Source organism: Lynx canadensis, chromosome B1, assembly GCF_007474595.2.
Source record: "Lynx canadensis isolate LIC74 chromosome B1, mLynCan4.pri.v2, whole genome shotgun sequence".
NCBI classification, from domain to species: domain Eukaryota; kingdom Metazoa; phylum Chordata; class Mammalia; order Carnivora; family Felidae; genus Lynx; species Lynx canadensis.
Window position 1 is genome coordinate 69,177,858 of NC_044306.2, and position 25,316 is coordinate 69,203,173.

The 25,316-nt window shown below is 39.0% G+C and overlaps 1 protein-coding gene across 8 annotated transcripts in view; it reads right to left on the minus strand.

Annotated features, from left to right (window-relative positions):
* Window positions 1–25,316, minus strand: part of FNIP2 (folliculin interacting protein 2) — a 132,725-nt gene that overhangs the window by 63,356 nt on the left and 44,053 nt on the right. For 7 of the 8 annotated variants that reach the window (XM_030312830.1, XM_030312826.1, XM_030312825.2 and 4 more), the window contains exon 2: window positions 2,049–2,175. In XM_030312830.1, coding sequence (XP_030168690.1) covers window positions 2,049–2,175 — 127 coding nt within the window. Of the gene's footprint in view, window positions 1–2,048; window positions 2,176–25,316 lie in introns of those variants that run through there. The other variant, XM_030312832.1, reaches the window with a different exon arrangement.

Consider the following 25,316-nt stretch of genomic DNA (forward strand, 5'->3'; position numbering starts at 1 on the left):
CTTATCTAATCTCCAATGTGACAGTCACACTGGTGGTCTAATGCAAATGCCTGCAGTCATGTGCCTGATACAAACTCATGACGTTTTGTGCTTGCCAAGGGAGTGGGGGGCTGAAAATGGGAAAAGAATGTACGGAAAACACATACTGTGCTGGTCCATAACATTAGTCACTCCAGCAGTGACAGCATTCAAAGTCGTACTTGGTAATTCCCGGGTATCAGGCACTCCTTCAACACCCTCTTCAGATCTAGTTGTTACTTAATACCACTTAACCCAACACAGCCCCTCAGAGAGCCCAAAGTGACACTAAGTCCACACCTGCCTCACAGACTGCTAGACCCTCTGGCTGGGGTACAACATACTGAGCAGTCTATAATTGGAGATAGCACCTGGGACGGTGAGTCGAGCACTACTTGTTTGGACTCTTTCTGTAGCCTTGGGAAAATGACAAACCTCTCTGGACCTAGCTACCTTTTTGACTAAATGAGCACTTCCAAGAAAGCTTATATTCCCGACTCCAGTGTCATCACTGCTCTGATATACCAAAATTCCAGTTGCCTTTGAAAACCAGTGAGGGGCACCTGGGTGGTTCAGTGGGTTAGGCATCTCTTGATTTCGGCTCCAGTCATGATCTCACGGTTCATGGGATCGAGCCTCACATCTAGCTCTGTGCTGACAGTGCAGAGCCTGCTTGGGATTCTCTCTTTCTCTCTCTCTGTCCCTCCCCCCAGCATGCACGCATGTACTCTCTCTAAATTAATAAATAAATAAATAAACTTTAAAAAAAGAAAAGCCAGTGAGAATTTTTTCTTCAACCTGTTACCACCATTAGGAGCCCTAGTGATGCTGTGTGGGTGTTTCAACTAAACCATCTGTGCAAGGCCTTCAGGGAAACAGGAAATGATATGGGAAATTAAGGGAGAAATCATGTCCTGTCAAGTGCTGGCTCACCTAAACTTTGATACAAATCTACCATTAAAGCCTACAGGTGAATCACCTGAGAGATTCCCCGCCCCCCCAACCCAACAAGCCCAACAACTACTGTAATGATTAGCTACCTGGCAGACTTCCACTATAAAGTACTATGGAATCTACCCAGCTAAACTGCCTTTAACCAAATGCTTCCTTCCTGCAGAAATGATCCTTATCAAAAGCAGGAAAACAGCTCCTTGGCCCTGATGAAACAAAGACTGTGATATAAACTATTCATTTACTTAGCTACACATGCGATGAACTTCCAGAATTTGGTCAGTATAGATAGCAAGCTACTGAACATGAAAAGAATCAAAAGTCTAAAGGCGACAACTTAGAAGTACCTCAGGCTGAGGTCCAGAAGACTCAGGGAGGACCAGACTCTACTCCTCACCTGGACATGTGACCTTAACCTTTCCTGTTCTGGCTCCAGAGGATCAAGGGCTGCTCTGCCCTCACTTAACCCAATCCCAGATCCTGCCGTGCCCCACCCCACAACACTCCCTCTTCCCCTCCCCCTGCTTTGCACTAAAAAAAGGAAGTAAATAAAGTTTCCTTGGTCAAATGGGTTTGAGAAACACTCCCTTTTGAAGAGGACAGTGTATGTTAGCATACTGAAGCCCTATAGTAAGAAAAGCTATTTAATCTTGTTGAACCCAGTGCTATGTAATACCTCTTACTATCTATGAGAAATACCAGACAGAAGGATCTATTAACTTCCCTTCAGGCTAACACTTTCTGAATTTTAGAGTGCTCAGCTTTCCTATTACATAGCACGTGTTTGGCATCAAAATCCTACTGAATTACAACTCACCAGCAAATTTACCTCTAGTAATATTTACAGTACACTGCTGAGCATCTGTCATGACTCTCTGATAAAAGTTTCACCTGGCATATTAATAAGAATACAAATGCGGCAGGACGGGGTGGCGGAGAGCCTTTGTTTATGCTGCTTCTGAACCTTAATGACACATACAGTAGAGCTCAAAGAGAAGATTATGAACTAATAAACGACTGCTCAGAGAGGTGGTTAAAAGCACAAATTAAAAAGATGAAAGCAAATCTGCATTTCATACCTGAGTTGCTACCTCTTCAATCTTGTGAACCGCTTTAGAATCAAATAAGACTTGTCTTCCTCTTCTCTCACAGTCCTGGTAAACTATCAGGCGAATCTCATTCAGGTCAAACTCCGAACATGACCAACTATGGATTAAAAAGAGAGAAAGAAGTTACGTTATCCACAATCCACAACACTTGGAATGGTCATGGCGAGCTAAAATTCCCAGCCAACATGCCTATGTGCCTCTGACCAGGGGCAGACAGCCTTGTCTGTGGGCTTTAATGGGCCATTGTCCATGGCAAAGGTTTGGAAGACTGCTGTAAACAATAAATCATTGGAGAGAAAGTTTCTCCTTCCAAAGCCACTTTGGGCAAAGATAGCAACCAAAAACCATAAGGATGTGTGCAGAAAGCTAAATTTGGATTCCTGGATTCTGGGAATGGTACACCTGAGGTACAGGAATGTTCCAGCTTCTGTGTTATTGGCCAGGGAACCATTTGGAGCAAGTGAGTGGAGCCTTCTCCTCTCTTCCTCTCCCACCCACCAGGCTCAGGTGAAAATGAGTGGAATTACATATCCTAAATTTTAGAACTTGGATCCAAGTAGCTGGCTTGGATACAGAAGTTTTGAAAACCAAGTGCATCACTGTACAGAATCTGAATTGCTAACAACAATCAGCAATGGAGGAAGCACAGCTTACTCCTGTTAAAAAGAAAACCACAGGCCCAAAATGGTGTCACTTAATCCAAGTCACCAAACCAGGACTGGCTTAACTGCTGTTTAGACCTCCCCTAGAAATAGTCTTAACCAGTCAATCAGGAATTTTCTGACTAACATGAGGTAATGTGTCACATGGGCCTACTCCTAGCCTAAAAGAAGATGAAGTAATCTGCATGATAAGACCCTTGTCCTTCCCCCTAAGGGAAAATGATCTAGCCTGAAACAATCCTTTCTTGTCTCTTGCTATTAACTCCTTGTTCCATCCTCCCCGTAAAAACCTTCCATTTTGTACAACTCTTCAGAGAGCCCCTCTACTTGCTGGATGGGATGTAGCCACATTTATGAATTGCTTAATAAAGTCAATTATAACTTCACATTAAAAGCTGCTGGGATAAAATTGCTCTAAACATAAGTTTGCTCTTGAGTAATAAATGTAATCAGAATGTGAGGACTATAAAAAAGGGCAATCACTTAAAATGCACTGCTTTGGGGCGCCAGGCTGGCTCAGTCAATAGAGCGTGCAACTCTTGATCTCGGGGTCCTATGTTCAAGCCTCAAGATGGGCATACAGCTTACTTTAAAAAAGTAAAAAAGTAAATATAAAATGCACTGCTTTGGACATATTCAGTTATTAGTCTGTTAATCCTGTCAACATATATTTGAGTGCCTACTATGTTTCAGGCACTGTGGTCCAGATGCTAGACATTCAGAAGTTAACTAAATAGAATTGGTCCCTGCCCTCATGGAGAACATGGTTTAGTGGGGAATACTGGGCCAATAATGATATAAATGTATAACTACAGATTGTCATAAGTGCAAAAAGGAAAAGGATATGATGAGTGTTTCTTATTTTCAGATCTGAAGAGCAGGGAAGTCCCTAAGGATTTAAGGAAGTGAAGGTGGTGCCTGGCTGGTTCAGTTGGTAGAACATGTGACTCTTGATCTTGGGGTTGTGAGTTCAAGCCCCACGATGGGGGCAGAGCTTACTTAATAAAACAACAACAACAACCAGACAGAGGATTTAAGAAGTGATTTTTAAATAGGACTTGAAGAAGTAAGAGCTAAAGAGATAAGGTGTGAGAATGAAGAACAGAGTAGGAAGAGAGTAGGCTGGGAAGACAGGCAGGGGTCAGAATCATGCCCTAAGTGCAATGAGAAGCCAAGATGTACAAAGGTTGATAAACTCAAGTCTACACTTTTTAAAAATTCAACCTGGTTCCTCTAAGGAAAACATGGGTGGGGAGATTAAGACTGGAGGTAAGAAGGCCAAAGAGAATTTATTATCAGAGTTCAGGCCCTTCATCAGGAAGGTTAGAGGAACAGCAACGGAGGTGGAAGAAAGAGAACAGATATTAGGGGCAGAACTAATAAGAGTTAGCGGTAGGCTGCGAGGGTACTGGAGACAAAAGGAATGCCTCCTGCTTAGAGAAAGCTGGAGAAGTAGGAGGAGTCCCCAAGGTATGGATGATAGGAAGTCACATAGATAGATTGACAAAAGCAAACTGTTTAAACTAAGAGACAGTCAACTACAATGAAATCAGACACATCTGGATCAAATCCATACTTTGAGTTTCCATTTTTTTCATCAGCACAATGAGAATATTAATGTCAACCTCACAAGGCTGCTATAGGAATTAAATGAAATATGTAAAGTGTTTCACATAGAGGCTGACACACAGTAAGTGCTCCAAAATGTTAATAATTACTTAAGAGAATTGTTAATGGTACAATATTTTTTTTTTTTTTTTTTACCAGCCACAAACTGTGCATTATTGGCTCTTTCCTTTTTCAGGCAATAGTAGTTAATATTGAATATGTTCTTTCAGGGTAGCAGATTAATTTTCTTAAATCCCAACACCAAAAAATATAAAGCTCTGGTTGTACCTTCTTCTAACAACCTATATTCTGAGTTATCATGCCCAAGCATCCCTTCCTCCCAGTTTTGATAACAACATGGCAAGTTTATTTTAGAAATCATTTTCTTCTACTCTCAGTCCAGAGACAGTCTGTGATGTAGGCCTGGCTAATCAGACATGACCACACAACCTCCAGCTAGGTTATGAAAGCCAGTCCCCCAACTTAGCTGCTCAGCTAGGAAATGATAACCCTGGTGCCTATTTTTGCCAGTATGAGGTAAAAGCCTATCTCTGAAAATGAAGTCAGGGTGAAAGAAAGCAGAGGGAAGGAGTGGGATGAGGCAGATTCCTGTTGGCAATCGAAGCCAACAGCTTCTGAGTGAGCACTATTCCTGGAGTTAGTTTTCTGTCACTTACAACCAAGAAGTCCTGAAGACTGTGTCCCAAACCACTAAATTTTTAAATTACATAAAGCCATTAAAAATACCCTCTATGGGGCGCCTGGTTGGCTCAGTCGGTAAAGCATGCAACTTTTGATCTTGGGGTTGTAACTTTGAGCACTATGTTGGGTACAGAGATTACATAACAAAAATATCTGGGGGCGCCCGGGTGGCTCAGTTGGTTAAGCATCCCACTCTAGATTTCAGCTCAGGTCATGATATTACGGTTTGTAAGACTGAGCCTGGCATAGGGCTCTGTGCTAATAGCATGGGAGTCTGCTTGGGATTCTCTCTCTGGCCTTCCCTCACCCCCAAATAAATAAATAAAAAACATTTTTAAGAATCTTAAAAAAAAAAAAAAAAAAAAAACCTCTGAAATTATTAAGACATAGTACATAGGCTGAAGTTATTAAAAATGAAAAAGCAAAGAGGATTTGTCTTTTTTTCTTGTTCCATCTGTTTTGCCCTAACAATTACACTTTGCCAAAATAGCTTTATAATTTACACAGCAAATTGTTCAATCCTTATTTTTGAGGAGTAACCCTGACTCAAATACCAAACTGAGGACAGCCTGACTAGAAGAGCTAAGATTTAATAAGGATCATACCACCTTATTAAATGTTTCATGCTATTTTTCAATTTTAAAGGAATGGAAATAAAAGATAGGAGGCAGAAAGCACATATGTTGGATTGTCTAATTTTTTGACCCAAATACCTTCAAAAGGTATGCTTTATATAAGGCAAACTCCACTCTCCAGCTTCCATATGAATACTGCCTTATTTAATGCCTAATTATAATTTCATCACTAATACTAATGTAGAGGAAATTACAGTTGAGTAATTTGATGAAGAAAATACAGGCAGGGCAAAGGACATTAAAAGAGTGCTTCAGAATAAGGCAGGCCTGGGATCAAATCTCAGGTCTGCCTCCCACTGGAGTTACAGCCTTAAGAAAGTCCCCCCTCAAGCAGTACTTGTAAGACCTGGTGTGAAGATTAAAGGAGATAATCTGCGGAAATCTCCCAGCGCACTGTCAGCTTTTTTCCCTGGGATCCTCCATAACACAGGGCTTCACTGAGTCATAATCACATGCCACATGCATTTTCTGCCTGTTCACATTCACTTCAACATTCAACCAAAGTTATTGTGGGGCTTCTGTGAGTACAGCCATGGTTCCTGGTGTTTTACTAAGGGCAACTCTGCATGACTCAAAGAGGTATAAAAAAATAAGCCGTGGGCTTTTGCCTTAAAATATCTATTTAAGAGATATTTATTCTAATGAGAACTACCTCATTGCTTTGCCTTGGTTGAAAGTAAGGCCCCTGGTTTTATTTATCTACTCTGGTCATGGCCATCTGAGCTGAGGCACAAAAAAGTAAGATGGTTTATCTACCTTTTCTTACTGTAAAATTTAAACAAAAGGACTTAGATGGACCCTTTTCAGTTTTAAGAGTCCATGATGGTAACATCTGCCAGCTGGAACTGAAACCAGCTGTTATTTCTGTAACTACTCATCAAGAGCAGGAAGAAAGTGACCAAAGTCTACATTACTTATCTGAAAGGTGACAAGCAATAGTTCAAATGAGTTTAAGTACAGAAAACAGAATTCTCTTTAAAATATATATAATCAGGGGCTCCTGAGTGGCTCAGTTGACTGAGTGTCCGACTTCGGCTCAGGTCTTAATCTCACAGCTCATGAGTTCAAGCCCTGCATCAGGCTGTGTGCTGACAGCTTGGAGCCTGGAGCCTGCTTTGAATTCTGGGGCTCCCTCTCTCTCTCTGCCCCAACCCACTCACATTCTGTCTCTCTCAAAAATAAACATTAAAAAAATAATAAAATAAATAAAATAAAATAAAATAAAATAAAATAAAATAAAATAAAATAAAATAAAATAAAAATAATCAGGAGTACCTGGGTGGTTCAGTCAGTTGAACATCCAACTTCAACTCAGGTCATGATCTCACAGTTTTGTGAACTTGACCTCCACATCGGGCTCTGCACTGGTAGTACAGAGCCTGCCTGAGATTCTCTCTCTCCCTCTCTCCCACTCCCACTCTCTCTCTCTCTAAATAAATAAAATAAAATAAAATAAAATAAAATAAAATAAAATAAAATAAAATAAAATATATAAAACCATGTGTTGTGGGTTTCATCGTGTCCCCCAAAACAGTATGTTCGATTCCTAATTCACAGTACCTGTCAACATGACCATGTTTGGAAAGAAGATCTTTGCAGATGTAATCGAGTTAAGATGAAATCATACTAGATGAGGGTGATTAGTGTCTTCATGAGAGGAGGGAAATTTGGACATAGACACAGAGGGAAGGTGATGATGGACAGATTGTGGAGTTATGCTGCTATCGGCCAATGAAGGCCAAAGAAGCCTGGCAGTCAGGGGGATACAATAAATAAGAACTGGGTAAGTCCTTATTCTCTAGGCATTTAAAATCTACAAGATACAATCATATAGGTAACTACATGAAAATAAAAGGGTTAGGCAGAATATAGAAAGAAAAAAAAAAAAAAAAAAAAAACAACAACAGGAAAGGTTTCCAGAAGAAGAAATATCTGAACTGATGAAGTTAGGAAGAATGGCAAGGCATCCACATGTAACGTAAACAGGGGAGAGAGTCATTGCAGAATGAGGGCATGACATAAATACAAAAAGTCAAATGGTACAAAGTCAAAGTCTTAATTTCTTGAAACATGTCTACTACAGAAGAATTATGCAGGAGATGAGGCTGGAAAGACAGTGTAAGCCTACTTGTGGAGGACCCTGAATGTCAAGCCAAGGAATGTATGTTTGCTTCTACAAGCAGTGGAGTGCCATTCCAACTTTCTGAGATGGGAAATGACATCATCTGACTTGTGTTTTAGGAGAACTAAAGCTGTTTGACAAAGCCATTTTCAGAGCAAATGGAATGGTGGTAGTGACTTGCATACCCAGGGTTTCAAGGAGTCATGGCTAATAAGGATGAGACAAGTAGTTGTATGATTTGCCAACATCCTCCAAGACCAATTCTAGTGTTCATGCTTGACTGGTCCTTTGAACTTTTATAGGAGTCAGGCTAGAAGTGGGCTCAAGTATAGCCATGTTGAAACATGATCTATGAAAGATGAATACTTCAAAAATGTTTTCCCTTTTGCTCTCATGCAAGGAAATAACCCTTATATAGTCAACAACAAGTTCACAGGAAGAGTTTAGAGGGCAGTCCTGTGATCTAAGAATGTGAATATTTAAAAAGTCAGGTAGGTGGGAATGCAAGCTGGTGCAGCCATTCTGGGAAACAGTCTGGAGATTCCTCAAAAAACTAAAAACAGAACTACCCTAGGACCCAGCAATTGCACTACTAGGCATTTATCCACGGGATACAGGTGTGCTGTTTCAAAGGGACACATGCACCTCCATGTTCATAGCAGCCCTGTCAACAATAGTTGAAGTATGGAAAGAGCCCAAATGTCCGTCGATGGATGAGTGGATAAAGAAGAGGTGGTGTATATATATACAATGGAGTATTACTCTGCAATCAAAAAGAATGAAATCTTGCCATTTGCAACTACGTGGATGGAACTGGAGGGTATTATGCTAAGTGAAATTAGTCAGAGAAAGACAAAAATCCTATGACTTCACTCATATGAGGATTTTAAGAGACAAAACAGATGAACATAAGGGAAGGGAAACAAAAATAATATAAAAACAGGGAAGGGGACAAAACAGAAGAGCCTCATAAATATGGAGAACAAACAGAGGGTTACTGGAGGGGTTGTGGGAGGGGGGATGGGCTAAATGGGTAAGGGACATTAAGGAATCTACTCCTGAAATCATTGTTGCACTATATGCTAACTAATTTGGATGTAAATTTTTAAAAATTAAAAATAAAATAAAAAAAAAAAAAGGTAGGGGGCACCTGGGTGGCTCAGCTGGTTGACCGGCTGGCTTTAGCTTAGGTGGTGATCTCAGAGTTCATGAATTCGAGTCCTACATCGGGCTCTCTATTGTTAGCACAAAGCCCACTTCAGATTCTCTATCCTCCTCTCTCTCTGCCCTTCCCCTACTCACACTTTCTCAAAAATGAATAAACATTTAAAGTAAATAAATGAATAAATAAAATATGATAGAGAAATTTAAGTGGTCCAAGAAAAAGTAAAATTAAACAAAAAAATCAACAATAACAATCACAACAGAAAATGGCAAAAACTACCCATTTAACAAGTAGCTCCCACATGCCTACTGGGTGCTTGCACTCTTGCAACCACTGGGATACAGCTGTGAACAAATCATAATTCCTGCTCTGATGAAACTTTTACTGTATTTATGACGATATTTTACTCTTAAGCCCTATTCTGTGTTTCTTCTACCAACTCTCACTGCTCCTCTTCTCTTTCTCAAAAAAGTTTCTAAAATCAAACAGAAACCCTCTAGAAAGGTTTGCTCAAGAATAGTGAGGAAGGGGGTGCCTAGGTGGTTCAGTCTGTTAAGCATCAAACTTAAAAAATATATATTTTTAATGTTTATTCATTTTTTGAGAGAGAGAGAGAGAGAGAGAGAGATGGGGTGTGAGTGGGGGAAGGGCAGAGAAAGGGAGACCCAGAATCTGAAGCAGGCTCCAGGCTCTGAGCTGTCAGCACAGAGCCACACACAGGGCTTGAACCCACGAACTGCAAAATCATGACCTAAGCCAAAGTCAGATGCGTAACAGACTGAGCCACCCAGGTGCCCTAGCCTCCAACTCTTGATTTAGGCTCAGGTCATGATCTCACAGTTCATAAACTCAAGCTCCACGTTGGGCTCTGCATTGACAGCATGGAGCCTATTTGGGATTGTCTTCTTGTCTCTCTGCCCCTCCCATGCTTATGTTCACACTTGATCTCTCTTTCTCAAAATAAATAAATTTTGGGGAAAAAGAGTAGAGAGGAAGTCCTAATGACTCTTACCTAAAAATAAAGGAAAAGTAGAAGTGGAGAAAAGGGGAAATTGTGTTTGGAGATGGCAACAGCGTTCACCCTGTCAGCACAAATGTACATTATTCCCCACTCAGTACCACACTAATTATTTCAAGAAAAAGAATTATGTAAATAATGGCAGTAACAAATTTGGAATTCTGCTTTGTTTTGTTTTGTTTTGGTCTGGGTTACTAACTCTCAGAAAGAAAGCAAACAGGAAAGGTAATTTGGAAATTAATTGATGTTCCTATTTTACAGTGAAACTGTCTTTGCTGTAAAACTTGCCAAGTTTACTTGCAGAGTAACTACATAAAAACTCACCACTGAATTTCTGTTCTGTGGTCAACAGTATAGTAAGAAAAGTACTTAAAGACTCCAATTCTTATCAGAAACTTTTATACATAAAGCTAGCCTAAAGATATAATTTAAAAATGATTCCAGTTAAATGTATCCCATTGTTATTTTACCAAAAAAATTTATACTGGATATTGGCTACAACTTTGTCTTTAACAAAGTAGGTGATATGTAAATCCTTTACTCCTTTTGTAGAAGAAATGTGGGGAAAGAATAAATCCCTATAATCAGCAGCATGACGTACAAAGAGCACTGTTAGTAACAAGAGCCCTAAAGCACACTCCTGCATTCGTTCCTTCCACGCCATTTTATTTTTTTATTTTTAAAAACTCTTTTTTGAAGTTCATTTATTTTGAGAGAGAGCATGTGAGCAAGAGTTGGGGAGGGGCAGAGAGCAAGGGAGAGAGAGAATCCCAAGCGCAGAGCCTGATGCTAGACTCGATCCCACAAACCATAAGATCATGACCAGAGCAGAAATCAAGAGCTAGACGCTTAACCAACTGAGCCATCTAGGTGCCCCTCCTTCCATGCAATTTTAGGACCTGGCTTGACCCAGGTACCATGAAAGATATACCAGGAATAGAAATTAACTAGATCCAGTTTCCACCTCAAAATTCGTACAATTTGCTATGGGAAGGCCAACATACAAACACTTAAGTAAACTATACTGTCACAGATACTGAGATTAATGTCCATATGTCTTGTAGAACTTACAGGACAAAGAGGTCGAATCCACATTGTAGGGGAAAGAGATGGGTGCAAGTCACAGAGGATGTGATGCTTGGGACATGGATTAGTATTAACCAGGGTAAACAGAGCTTCTAATTCTAGCTCTGCAACTTTCAAGTCAGGTGACTTTAGGAAAGCACTTATCCAGGGCTTAGCTTTCCCAAAGTGTATCTATGTGCCTTATCTACCTCTCCCAAGGTTGTTGGGAAAAACAAAGACTAAGTATGAAAGTACTCTTAAAACTGTAAAGCATAAATCAAAGATAAGTTCAGATACACAATCTTTTCACTGAGATCTTTGCGGCCAGGTATTTAAGAATTCAGAATTTTTTATACTTTAGAAAGAAGGTATTATGTAATACCTCCTCCAGGGTTCAAGGTATAACCAAATCCCCAAATCAAACAAATGTAACACCAGGCCAAGTTATGAATATTTATGCTGAGCGGATTAGACAGAAACTATACATAGCTTCACAATAGTTCAGGTTAATTCTAAAAATCTTTTCAGAGATTTTAGGATTTTAGAATTGTAGGATAAGAGATTGTTGACCAATGCAATACTTACTATGTCTTAAGGAAGGTCAAAAGACTGGAATAAGTAACATTCAGTCCAACCAACATTATTCCAAATATAACTGATCCATAACAAAGATGACAATCAAGTTTATGTGTAAGTAGGTTGTAACTCAGAACTTGTTTCTCCCTCCCCCTGAAATAAGGCTATAAATGGTTGTAAGGGTCACAAGCTAAAACCACGTAAATCTTCATATAATGAGTTCACACAGCAATAACAAAACATTATGAGTCACAATATAGCCTGTGGTTTGGATGCTATGAACTGGGAACTATGAAGTACAGAGGAGGAAAAGACAGAATTCCTTCCTTTTTTCCTGAGTTCAGGGTCATGTCAGGTAAGACTCTGAAATAGGTAAAGTTTATGTGTGGCCCTCAAGTCACCATGCCCCACACCCCCACTGCCCTGGGGCCACCATGGGCATCCACAAAACTGCAAAGCACTGTACTGGACATTAGAATGCCTGAGTTCTAGGCAAGATCGACAGTTCAATCCTGGTCACACTGCTTCATCTCTCAGTCCAGTGTTTCTTCCCCTATAAAAATGATGGGTTGGGGCTAAAATCACCTCTTAAGGTCTCATTCTTCCAACTCTAACACACTAAAATTCCAAATCGTCTATAAAGTGTGTGCACAGTATAATTTGGAATAGATGACCCCAGCCAAGTACTAAGAGGAAAGCAATCTTAATTAATCCACATTACTGCACAGCATCCTTTAACCCTTCTAGATATACTCTATACTTTGACAAACATGTTTCTTAATATAAATGCATCTTTAACTGATAGAATTTTCAAAAGATGCTAACAAAATCTGCAGAGGAAAAGCACAAGTTCTTTTGAGGCAAGAGGGTCACTGAGTAGGCAGGTGACTATGCCAACCAGAATTCCACCCCTGACTAGCTTTGCCAGATTTTATTGATGCTATTAATAGGTTTTTCTCTTTCTGCCCTTTAAAAACTCACAGAATCTCTAAATATGGACCATATTTTCCAAAATAATTTCTTGAATTCATAAAAGAGCACTACTCATTCTTTTCTGGTATCTATAAACTGGAAGCTACCTATATTTAAAAAAAAGGTGGGGGGTGCTTGGCTGGCTCAGTCAGAAGAGCATGTGACTCAATCTCAGAGTTATGAGTTCAAGACCCATGTTGGGTGTATAGATTAAAAAAAAAAAAAAAAAAAAGCTTTGGGACACCTGGGTGGCTCAGTTGGTTGGGCATCCGACTTCGGCTCAGGTCATGTTCTCACAGTCCGTGGTTCGAGCCCCGCGTCGGGCTCTGTGCTGACAGCTCAGAGCCTGGAGCTTGCTTCTGATTCTGTGTCTCCCTCTCTCTGGCCCTCCCCTGCTCATGCTCTGTCTCACTCTCTCAAAAATAAATAAATAAACATTAAAAAAACTTAAAAAAAAAAAGCTTTGCTGTACACTGTACACCTCCATGCATGCTTTAATTTTAATATTCACTGAGCTAATTCTTTCACACTCTTGTCAGCATAACCCCAACAGTCAACATTCATTACTATATTTTAGGATTACTGAAATGCATAATGGCCCTGCTGAAAGCTAACTTGCATCAACATGATTTCATATCTTCTTTGAAGTAAGGTTTCCCCACCTTCTCCACCCACCCATGGAACTTATATGCTAATCACAGATAAATATTCAAGACACTGGTTTATACATTAATTCTAGATCCATTTAAATTGTACACAGATAACATAATAATACTATTTTCCTAGAAGATTCCCAAGGTCTAAATCATTGTTATCTCCATAAGGTCTTCTGTTTGCAAAATGAGAAAGCCAAAATCAACAGAAACTGTACCTATCTTTGTTTGTAAAATATTAGCTCTAAAAGAGATGGGTACAGGCGAGCACGTGTGGAATGGTCAGAGGGCAGCAGTGCAGGGCCGGGCCATGGGGCAGAGGGCAGAACCAAAATAAGAGGGTTGGGGGAGAGGGGGAAGAACAACATGGGTGCAAACACACATACTCTTTGACCCAGCAATTCCACTTGTAGGCATTGATCCTACAGATCAATTTGCAAAAGTTCAAAATGATTATGTACAAAAAGACTTTCACTGTAGCACTGTTTGGAATAGCAAAGGACTGGAAACAACCATCAACACAAGACTGTTAAACTATGGTCCATCCATACAATGGAGTACTATACAGATACAATAACAAATGAGGAAGATCCTTATGATTCTATAATCAGCTAGGATATCATCTTAATAGGAAGAAAGAAGTACAAAACATTGTGTATAGAATGCTCTCATATGTATTTTTTTTTAAAAAAGGAAAAAATGTAGGAAAAACTCTGGATTTTACTATATGTACATAGAGTATCTCTAGAAAGATAAATAATGAGTTGTAAGACTGGTTGTGTCTAAAACTATTTAATACACATCTGTTAAAACAGCATAGAATATAGACCCTGGAGCCAGGTGGCCTGGGCTCAAATCCTCACTCTGCCTCTTTCTAGTTCGTGACTTTGGGAAGTTACCTAACCTCGTTGTCCCTCAGTATCTCATCTGCAAAATGCCTACCTCATAAGTGTTTGAGGATTAACAAAGAGCCAGGCACACAGTAAGTGTGCTGTAAGTACTCACTGAGACTTTGTACCTTTTGAATATTTAACCATATGACTATACTACTTCTTGAAAAATTAAAAATAAAATAAATCATGAAACTGAGGAATACAATAGAAACATTCTATTTTTTTTAACCCATCAAAGATTGTATTATTGCCTTAAGACAAACAACCTTAATTACTGTTTGCTTTAAAAAGTTTCTTGGTAGCTGAAGCATGAGGCAGTGGGTGAACTCCCACAGGGAAACCACCTTAATGAATTCAAGGCATTTAGATTCAGTTTCAAATATGTAGTTTGGCTTCATACAATGACATTTATTGAGCTTGTCAGTATTCATATACCACATTGTCCTGCCCTTCTTCATCCCCCGTTTCCCCAAGGACAGGACAAGTTTCTCTCTAAAAAGTAACCCCTCTTCTCATTTATTAAACCTATTTATATATAGCCTCTGAGTTTGTTATTACTGCTCTAGTACTGTATCAAATTGATTTCTATCATATTAAATAGCTGACCTTTTTTTACTGCACAATCTCACAGAGCCTAAAGACACAACTTCCAGAAAGTCTGACGTCTGGATATAGGCTCTGGTGATGAGAGCCACACAGCACATGCACAAATAATTACCTAACATTTTAGAGTTTGCCAAACACTTTACAGAATTCACCTGAAGTAATCTTCACAAAAGTCCCGTGAGAGCGTGTATTACATGTTTTATATAGAAATTAGGAGACTTTTAAAAAGTTATAACCAGGAGCGCCTGGGTGGCTCAGTTGGTTGGGTGTTGGCCTCTTGGTTTCAGCTCAGGTCATGATCTCACGGTTCATGAGTTCGAGCCCTGCACCGGGCTCCACCCTGACAGCGCAAAGCCTGCTTGGGATTCTCTTTCTCTCTCTCTGCCTCTTCCCGGGGCTAACTTGCGTGTTCTCTCTCTCTCTCTCTCTCTCTCTCTCTCTCTCTCTTTTTCTCCCCTGCTTAGATTCTCTCTCTCAAAATTAAAAAAAAAAAAAAAAGTTGTAACCAGTAAGTGGCAAAGACAGGACAGAAACCAATGTTTCCTGATTCCAGATTCTGTGCTGTTCCAACTCTGCTATGTTATCACCTTAATATTAGTAGCAAACAAGTCAGGGTAACATCCTTTACATTCCAGGACATCCCTCTGCATTTCTTTCTGAAGTATAAAAACCTGTTACATTTGAAAAATAAGAATATTTGTGATACAATGTTAAGACTGAAAAGCAGAACACAGAATTATGTATACAGTATGAATTACCTCAACTATGTACAAAAACAAAAACTGCTATCAAAGAAAGTTCACCAAAAATTAGTAGCTCATATCACAGACAAAAGATTAATCCCCGTACTATAAAAAGGACCAGAAACCAATGAAGAAAAGGGCTCACAAACCAATGGAAAACTGGGCAATGTATACAGATAGTTCATAGAAAAAATATTAAGATGATTTTTAAATATATGAAAAGATGTTAAATCTTACTCTTAGAGAAAAGCAAATTAAATTCATACACCTATCAGATTTGCAAAATTCCAAAAGTTAGAAACCCTATGCAATAAATACGAGCAGAGGCACAAAAAAGTAGAACTACATGGTGGGGGCAGGAGAGTAAACTGTAATAGATATCAGAATTACAAGTATTTTTAACCCTGGACCCACCAATTCTATTTCTGGAACTAAACAGATATAAACATGTATGTGTGTGCGTACATATATATGTGTACATACATATACATATGTATACGTACATATACAGACACACGTACATATATCTATGTGTGTATACATATATGTGTATCTATGTACGTACACACATACATATACATGTATGTACATAGATACGTATATCTTTGCAGCATGTTTGCTAAAAGCAGAAGACTGGAAACAACTGGAGAAGACATTGGTAGGGGTAAATAATATCATTTGTCAAATTCACGCAACAAAATACCAAGCAGCTACTGTAAAGAGTGTGCAAGTATGACAGCAATGCCTGTAAGATCTCCAAATTATACTGAAAGTTCAAACAGCAAAAAGAACATGCTACCTTTTGTATAAGAAGGAAGAATACAGATTTGTTTTTGCTGATTTCTACATAAAAGAAACACTTAAAAATTTAGTTTATAAAAATTGAATTTTATTTTAAAAAGTTTTTAAATTTGTAATGTTTATTTTTGAGAGAAAGAGAGATAGAGCATGAGCGGGTGAGGGGCAGAGAGACAGGGAGACACAGAATCCCAAGCAGGCTCCAGGCTCTGAGCTATCAGCAAAGAGCCTGACGTGGGGATCAGACTTACGAACCTCGAGATCATGACCTGAGCCAAATTCAGACACTTAACCGCCTGAGCCACCCAGGTGCCCCTAAAAAAAATTTTTTTTAATGTTTATTTATTTTTGAGAAAGAGCAGAGACAGAGTGTGAGCGGGGAAGGGGTAGACACAGAATCCGAATCAGGCTGCACGCTCCGAGCTGTCAGCACAGAGCCCAATGTGGGGCTCAAACTCATGGACCCAAGCCAAAGTTGGAAACTTAACCGACTGAGCCACCCAGGTGCCCCTAAATCGAATTTTAAAAAGTAGGAAAAGGAAGAATAGTTCTGACCTTTGAAGGCAGAATTCACAAGAATACTCTAGTCTCCCAGGTAAAAAGCCTGATTAGTCTATCAGAAGTAGTTTTTTCTTCAATTGGTTCTAAGAGATTTCCAGATTTTATAGTCTACTCCTGGTTATAGAGGCATGGGGATGAAGCAGACAAAACAAGGCCAGGAGCTTGGCCAGCACCTTCAAAGACTGGTTTTTAAATTATATGGCCCAGATAGTTGACAAATTTGCCTGAAAATGCTCTCTCTGGTTGGGCAGGGAAGACAAGCCTTCCAAAAGACAATACTGGATTGCTGTCCTAGAGAGAGAGAGACCAGCAGTCTGGGAGTCGGTAGTTGAAATAAGATGCTGTTGGAGGCCGGAACACTTATTAAGGCCACAGAAAGGCAGGTGAGTAGCCATGAGTCTTCACAGGGAAAGGCTGAAGCAGTGGTTAGGAAGTGCTCATGCTGCCATGCCTGTCACATGAAGGTGAGGATGATGGGGAAGCTCCAAGCAATGGCAGCCAAGTGAGCTGGAGAAAGGGCTCCCTGCTCCTTTCTCACCCACCTGCACCAGGTGGACACCTGTGACCTCTGCCTATTGTTCCTGGCATCCAGGATTTCTTCATCTAAAAAAAGTCCATAAAAACATGTCCGGGGTTTGGGGTTGTGCCTGGGTGGCTCAGTCAGTTAAGTGTCCATCTCTTGATTTCAGTTCAGGTCATGATCTCACCATTCATGAGGTCAAGCCCCACACTGGGCTCTGTGCTGACCATGTGGAGACTGCTTAGGATTCTCTCTCTCCCCCTCTCTCTGCCCCTCTTCTGTACTTTTTCTCTCTGGTGCTCAAGTGCGCACACATGTGCTCTCTCAAAATAAATAAACATTAAAAAAAAAAAAACATGTACAGGAATGTTTATACAGCATTATTCATGATAGCCAAAATGTGGAAAGCAACCACATGTCCATCATCGGATAAACACAATGTGGCACATCCATACAATGGAGTACTGTTTGGCAATAAAAAGGGATGAAATACTAATACATGCTAGAACAGGAGTGAACCTTGAAAGCATGGTAAGTGAAAGAAATCAACTACAGAGAATCATATGTTATATGATTTCACTTATACAAAATGTCTAGCATAGGCAAATTTACAGAGACAGCAAATTAGCAGCTGACTAGAGCTGGAGGTAGAGAGATTGGGGAATTGTGGAATGACAGTTAAATTTTGTGTGGGGTTTCTTCTGGGGGTAATGGACTGTTCTGAAGTTGATTTTGGTGATGACTGCACAATTCAGTGAATGCACTAAAATCCACTGAAGTATAAATACACATTAGATGGGAGGATTGTGTGGTATGTGAATCATCTCAATAAAGCTGTTTTAAAAGAAACAAGATACATTTTGTGTACAGGCCCCCCACCGCCACCCCACCCAAGGACGATGAGCAGTGGGAAGACTCATGCACTGTGTTGGGAAAGAAGCTGAGGCAACTGCTTTGAAGGATATCTAGTAAAGCCAAAGATTCACGTATCGTAAAACCTAACAATTCCACTCTTGGGCATATACCCTATGGAAATCCATACAGATGTGCAGAAAAAGACAAGGGCAATACTATTCACTGCAACATTGTTTATAACAGTAAAATAGTTTGTAAAAACAAAATTAAAATGTTCATCAATGGACTAATGGATACATAAATTGTGAATGCTATACTGGAATTTAGAATTACCGAACTAGAGGTACATGAATATGAATAAATTTCAAAAAACATGCAATTCTTCAAAATAATATGTACAGTATGCTACTCATTCTATAATGTTAAATATGTGTGACCCAGTATTATTTATGGATACATTATAACCAGTAAACTAAAAATACAGCAGAGGCAAATATTCAGAATGTGGTTACCTCTGGAAGGAGGAAGAAGGGAGAAGACTGGGCCCAGTAAGGACTATGTAGGAAGCAACATCTGTTCCCCTCGTGTTTTAGATCTTTTGTTTTTAATTATATATGTGAAGCAAGAGTAGTAAAATGTTAAGATTTAACAAAACTTGGTTGTGGGTACACATATGGTTATTATACCATGTTCTGTATTTTCCTTATGGTTGAAATATTTCATAATAAAATGAAAATCCTTTTCCCTTTGAGGGAAATCTTCAATCCCTTTAAGGTTCCTCAAAAAATTAAAAAGAGAACTATCCTATGATCAAAGAGTTGCACTACTGAGGATTTACACCAAAATTACAAAAATACAAATTCAAAGGGATACATGCATCCCTATGTTTATTACAGCATTATTTACAATCGCCAAACTATGGAAGTAGCCCAAGATAGACGAATGGATTAAGAAGGTATGATATTATATATATAATATTATACACACACACACACACACACACACACACACATATATATATATATACACACACACACACACCCCACCCAAGGATGTATGGGTATATATACATATATGTGTGTGTGTATACACATATATATGTGTGTGTGTATATATATATATATATAAAATATATGATATGATATATATATATATACACATATATACATACACACACACATATACATGCAATGGAATATTATTTGGCCATAAAAAAGAATGAAATCTTGTCATTTGCAACAACATGGATAGAGATAGAAAGTATAATGCTGAGCAAAATAAGTCAGAGAAAGACAAATACCACATGATCTCACTTATATGTGTAATTTAAGAAACACAAATAAGCAAAGGAAAAAAGGAGAAAGACAGACAAACCAAGAACAGACTCCTAACTATAGACAACAAACTGATGGTTACCAGAGGGGAGGTGGGTGGCGGGATGGATTGAATAGGCATTAAATAGCATACTCATCATGATGAAAAATAAAAAGAGAGAGGACATTGGCATAGACCAGGTTGTAATAGTGGAGGTGGCAAGAAGTAGTCAGACTTGGGGTAGTATTTGAGGGTAGAGCCCGCTGGAATTGCTATGGATTGGATACAGTGTGTAAGGAAGGGGAAAAAAAAAAAAAAAAGAGGAGTCATAACTATGACCATCAAGAGAGAGAAAGCTGCAGGTGGGACAAGTTGTTGGGTATACAAACCTGGAGGGCAGGGGAAAAGTCTGGGCTAGAGTTATAAATGTGGGAGTTGCTGGCAAACAGATGGTACTTCAAGCCAAAGGCTGAATGAGATCACTAAGGAAAGTGAGTGTGAGTAGAGAAGAGGTCCAGGACTAAGCCTTCAAGCACACCAACATTAACGGGTGGGGAGAAAAGGAGGACTCAGCAAAGAAGATCAAGATGGAGCAATCAAGAAAGGGGAGAATGCCAGAGTTAAAAAGAAAGAAAAAAAAAAAGAAGAAAAAGAAAATGCTAAATGGATTTTTAAATGGAAAAAAAAAAGGATTTATAAAAAACTAATAAAATCGATTACCTAAAGGGCATGGGGAAGAATAATGAGGTGGGAAAAATATATTTCAAATATATATTTTTATTGTTGAACCAAGTGAATGAATTATCTCTGAAGGCATATAGAGAAAATGCTTTTAAAATGTTAAGGAAAAAATCCTCACATTCATATGCTTCAAGAGGTGATTTAACCTATAAAAGGTGTTAGAGTTGGGGGGCGGGGTATTCCTTACCTTTGATTCAGGTTTCCAAGTAGAGGCACAATCCTGATTAGTGTTAACATTCCTATCTGTCTTCACCCCTACCTGCTCCTTCCCAGGGGAAGAAGAATGATTTCTGATTGATAAACTGTCCTTTATGCTTTGGTATCTATCTGTTTGCAGAGCACACACAAACTAATCTAACCTTCAACTACTCAACATCAAGTTTTATAGGGGTGAACCCCTATGTGGTAAGGCCTATGTGTGTCTTCAGCTGCTTATGACAAGGTGGGTGAACAGGTCTAATTCTAAGGTTATTAGGTAACTCCTTGTTGTTACATATAGTAACCATTTCCAAATGTAGATATTTTGGTTTCTATCTATCTGACCAATTTCTATCTCCCAATTTTCAAATTCCATTGGGGAAGGAAAATTTCCTACAAGGAAAATTATCTGCCAAGAAGACTGTCAGAAATGTGAATAAGAATAGGTTTCTTTCTAAACTAGAAACCCAAACATCCACCAGCAGAACATACCTTAAGTTTTGAAGCCATCCATTTAAGAACATACTACAGAGTCATGAAAACTTGCTCCTGAAAACATTTTAATAACATGGGGAAAATATTATACTGAGTAAAAAAGCAGATTCTGTAACTTGATATCTGAATATGATTCAGTTAATACAGCTTATATTTATGTACCAATAAAAGACTATAAGAAAATAAAAGTATTAACAGTAGTAAAATTTGTGTGATAGCATTATGAGTAACTTGAATTTTCATTTTTATATTTGTTTGCATCTTCCAAATGTTCCATAATAAACTTGTATCATTTTGGTAATCAGAAAAAACATTTAAGAACTATCTTAAAATAAGTTTAGTAACTACAAAGAGAAAAAGATGGAGGAATTTAAAAAGAAAAAAGGACAGGGTGCCTGGGTGGCTCAGTCAGTTAAGTGCCCAACTCTTGGTTTCAGCTCAGGTCATATCTCATGGTTTATGCATGGGGCTCTGTGTGATGGTGGGATGCCTGCCTGGGATTCTCTCTCTGCCTCTCTCTCTACCCCTCCCCTGCTCATGCTGTCTCTGTCTCTCTCAAAAATAAATAAACTTAAACAAAGAAAAAGAAAAAAGAAAAAAGGCAAGTAGCTAGCTTGACATAAATGTGGTCCTGCTCTGAAAAATACACCTGTTAAAATATTTTAAAAATACTTCATATACCAGCTATTAACAAGAGGAATTTAAAATTAAAAACACCATACCATTAATATTAGCCCACTATCCCACAAAAGAAATACTTAGGTATAAGTTTAACAAAATATGTATAAGATCTATATGAGGAAAACTATAAAACTCTGATAAAGGGAATCAAAGAACCAAATAAATGGAGAGATATTACATGTTCATGGGTAGGAAGACTCAAGATGTCAGTTCTTCCCAATTTGATCTATAGATTCAATACAATCCCAATCAAATTTCCAGCAAATTATTTTGTGGATATAAACAAATTCATTCTAGAGCTTATTTGTGGAGGCAAAGGACCCAGAAGAGCCAACATAACACTGAAGGACAAGAGCAAAGTTGGAAGACTAAAAATACCCAACGTGAAGATTTACTACAAAATTACAGTAACCAATACAGGAGGGTACTGATAATAGAACAGACAAACAGATCAACAGAAAAGACCAGAGAACCCAAAAACAGATTCACACAAATATAGTCAACTGATCTTTGACAAAAAAATCATAGGCAACACAATGGAGAAATGGCAGCCTTTCAGCAAATGGCGCTGGAACAAATGGACATCCACACGTAAAACAATGAGTCTTGACACAGATCTTAAATCCTTCACAAAAACTTAACTCAAAATGAATCACAGACCCAAATGTAAAATGCAAAACTCTAACATTCCTAGAAGATAACATAGGAGAAAAATCTAGATGACCTTGGACATGGTGATGACAACCAAAGCACATGTAATGAAAGAAACAACTGATAACCTGGACTTTATTTATTTTTTTTTAATGTTTACTTACTTGAGAAAGAAGGCTCACACATGAGCAAGAGTAGGGGAAGGAGGAGGGGGCAGGGCAAGAGAGAGAATCCCAAGCAGGCTCCATGCTCAGCATGGAGCCGGATGCAGGGCTTAATTTTACAAGCATGAGAGCCTGATGCCAAATACCACAAATACCTGAGCCAAAATCAAGAGCTGGAAGCTTAACCAACTGAGCCACCCAGGTGCCCCAATAACCTATACTTTATTAAAATTAAAAACGTCTCCCCTGCCTGAAACACTACTAACAAAAAAAATTCAATTAAAAACTTCTCAACTATGAAAGACAGTAACAAGAAAATGAGAAGACAAGCCACAGACTGGGAGAAAACATTTGCAAAAAAACATATTTGATAGAGGTCTGTCATCCAAAATATACAAAGAACTCCTAAAACCCAACAATAAGAAAATGAACAACCCCATTAAAAAATGGGCAAAGACCTGAACAGACACCCCCCAAAACAGGATATAGAGATGGTAGATAAACGTTATCAATGATGCTCTACGTCATCCGTCATTAGAGAAACACGAATTAAGACAACAGTGAGATACCACTACACTGCTATTAGAATGGCCGAATGCTGGCAAAACCAAATACTGACAAGGATGTGGATTAACATGAACTGTCATTCTCTGTTGGTGGGAATGCAAAATGGTATAACCACTTTGGAAGTTTGGCCGTTTCTTAAAAAAAAAAAACTCGTACCTTATGATCCAGCAATCATACTCCTTGATATTCACCCAAAGGAGTAAAACTTATGTCTATATAAAAACGCACACAGAGATGTTTACAGTAGCTTTATTCCTAATTGCCAAAACTTGGAAACAACCGAGATGTCCTTCAGTAGGTGAATGGATAGATAAACTGTGCTACATCCAGACAACAGATAACTACTCAGTGGTAAAGGGAAATGAGCTATCAAGCCAAGAAAATACATGGAGAAAGCTTTAATGCATATTACTAACTGAAAGAAGACAATCTAAAAAGACTACATATGGGGCGCCTGGGTAGCTCAGTCAGTTAAGCAACCGAATCTTAATTTCGGCTCAGGTCATGAGCTCACGGTCCATGAGATCAAGCCCCATGTCAGGCTCCATGCTAACATGGAGCCTGCTTGGGATTCTCTTTCCCTCTCTCTCTCTGTCCTCCCCTACTCGCTCGCTCTCACTCTCTCTCTCTCTCTCCTTCTCTCAAAATAAATAAATTTTTTAAAAACTTAAAAGTAAAAAATAAAAATAAATAAAAATAAAAATAAAATAAAAAGGCTACCTATTGCATGATTCCAACCAAATGATATTCTAGAAAAGCAACACTATAGAGAGAGTAAAAAGATAAGTGATTGCCAGGGGTTAGGGAAAGATGAATAGGCAGATCACAGAGGATTTTTACGGTAGTGAAACTGATCTGTATGATACTATAATGATGGGTACATTTCATTATACATTTGTCAAAACCCATAGGATGCACACCACCACAAGTGAACCTTAATAAACCATAGTAAACTATGGTCTGGAATGATAATGATGTGTCAGTGCAGGTTCATCAACTGCAACAAACATACTACTCTGATACAAGATATTGATAGTAGGGGAGACTGTGCACGTGAGGGGGGGCAGAAAGAACAGATGAACTCTCTGTACTTTCTGCCAATTTTGATGTGAACCTAAAGTTGCTCTAAAAAATAAAGTCTATTTAAAAGGAAAAAAAAAACTTTCTCAATTGTCAAGGGAACTTTTAAAATACAGGAACTTTCAGTAATGAGCACTAGTTTTACAGTTTTGTGATAGGATTATTCTCTGAAGAACATTTTGGTGTGTTATAGTCAGCTAGAGAATTCCCCGTGAAGATAAAAACCAAGGACATGTTATTTGAGCTTTGGATATGGCCATCAAAAGTCTCTGCCCCTGTTCGGCTGAGTTACAAGCTGTCTCCCCTCAGCCTGTCCACTCAGCTGGAAAGGAGAAGGTCAGTCCTACATTTTCTGCTCTATAGAATGAGCCCAATCCTTTCATGTGGTCTTGTTCTTCCTGACAGAGGAACAAGTTCTCATAATAGCTCACATTAAGGTATCACCGACTGCCTTGACAGAACAATGCTTAAACACAAAGAAATGAGTTCTGATCATAGGAAGTGCTGTTATCAAGCAAGGGCCAATGGGGGAGAGATTAGGCAGCAGACAACCCCCACCTGCCTCTCCTATCACGATGTGCAGCTGCTAGCCCTATCTACCAGTCCACCTTGGGTCCGTTCACATTCCCTTGAAGGACAATTCACTTTCTGAATCCAAATGATTTTTGCCCCTTGGCAACATTTTTCTTTTTAGAGTGCACGGCACACATGGTCTTGCCTTAGGATCTCTGTCCTTACTAGTTCCTCTGTTGAGAATACACTTCCTCAAATATCCGTACGGCTTGCTCCCTCACATGGCAAAGATGACCACTGAGACAGTTTTGGCTCCACTGATTACCCAAGGTCTTCACATTTCTCTAACAGTTTTGTTACCCGTCAGTCACTGACAGATACTCAGAATGTTAGGACTCGAAGGGACCTCAGACACCACCCATCTGATGACTTGACACATCATTAGAATCACCCCAGAAACTCTTTCAATTGTTTTGTTTGTTTGTTTTTAGTCAATAAAGCCTCACAGGCTCCACTTCTAGACATTTGCTCAAGAGGATCTGAAACGAACCTCATGAAGCTACATTTTTAAAAAAACAGTTCACATATTTGATGATCACTGACCTAATCTACCACTTCTATTATTTTTTTGTACAAGAGAAAATAGAAACACAGATCATGAGATCGGGATAGAGAAGATC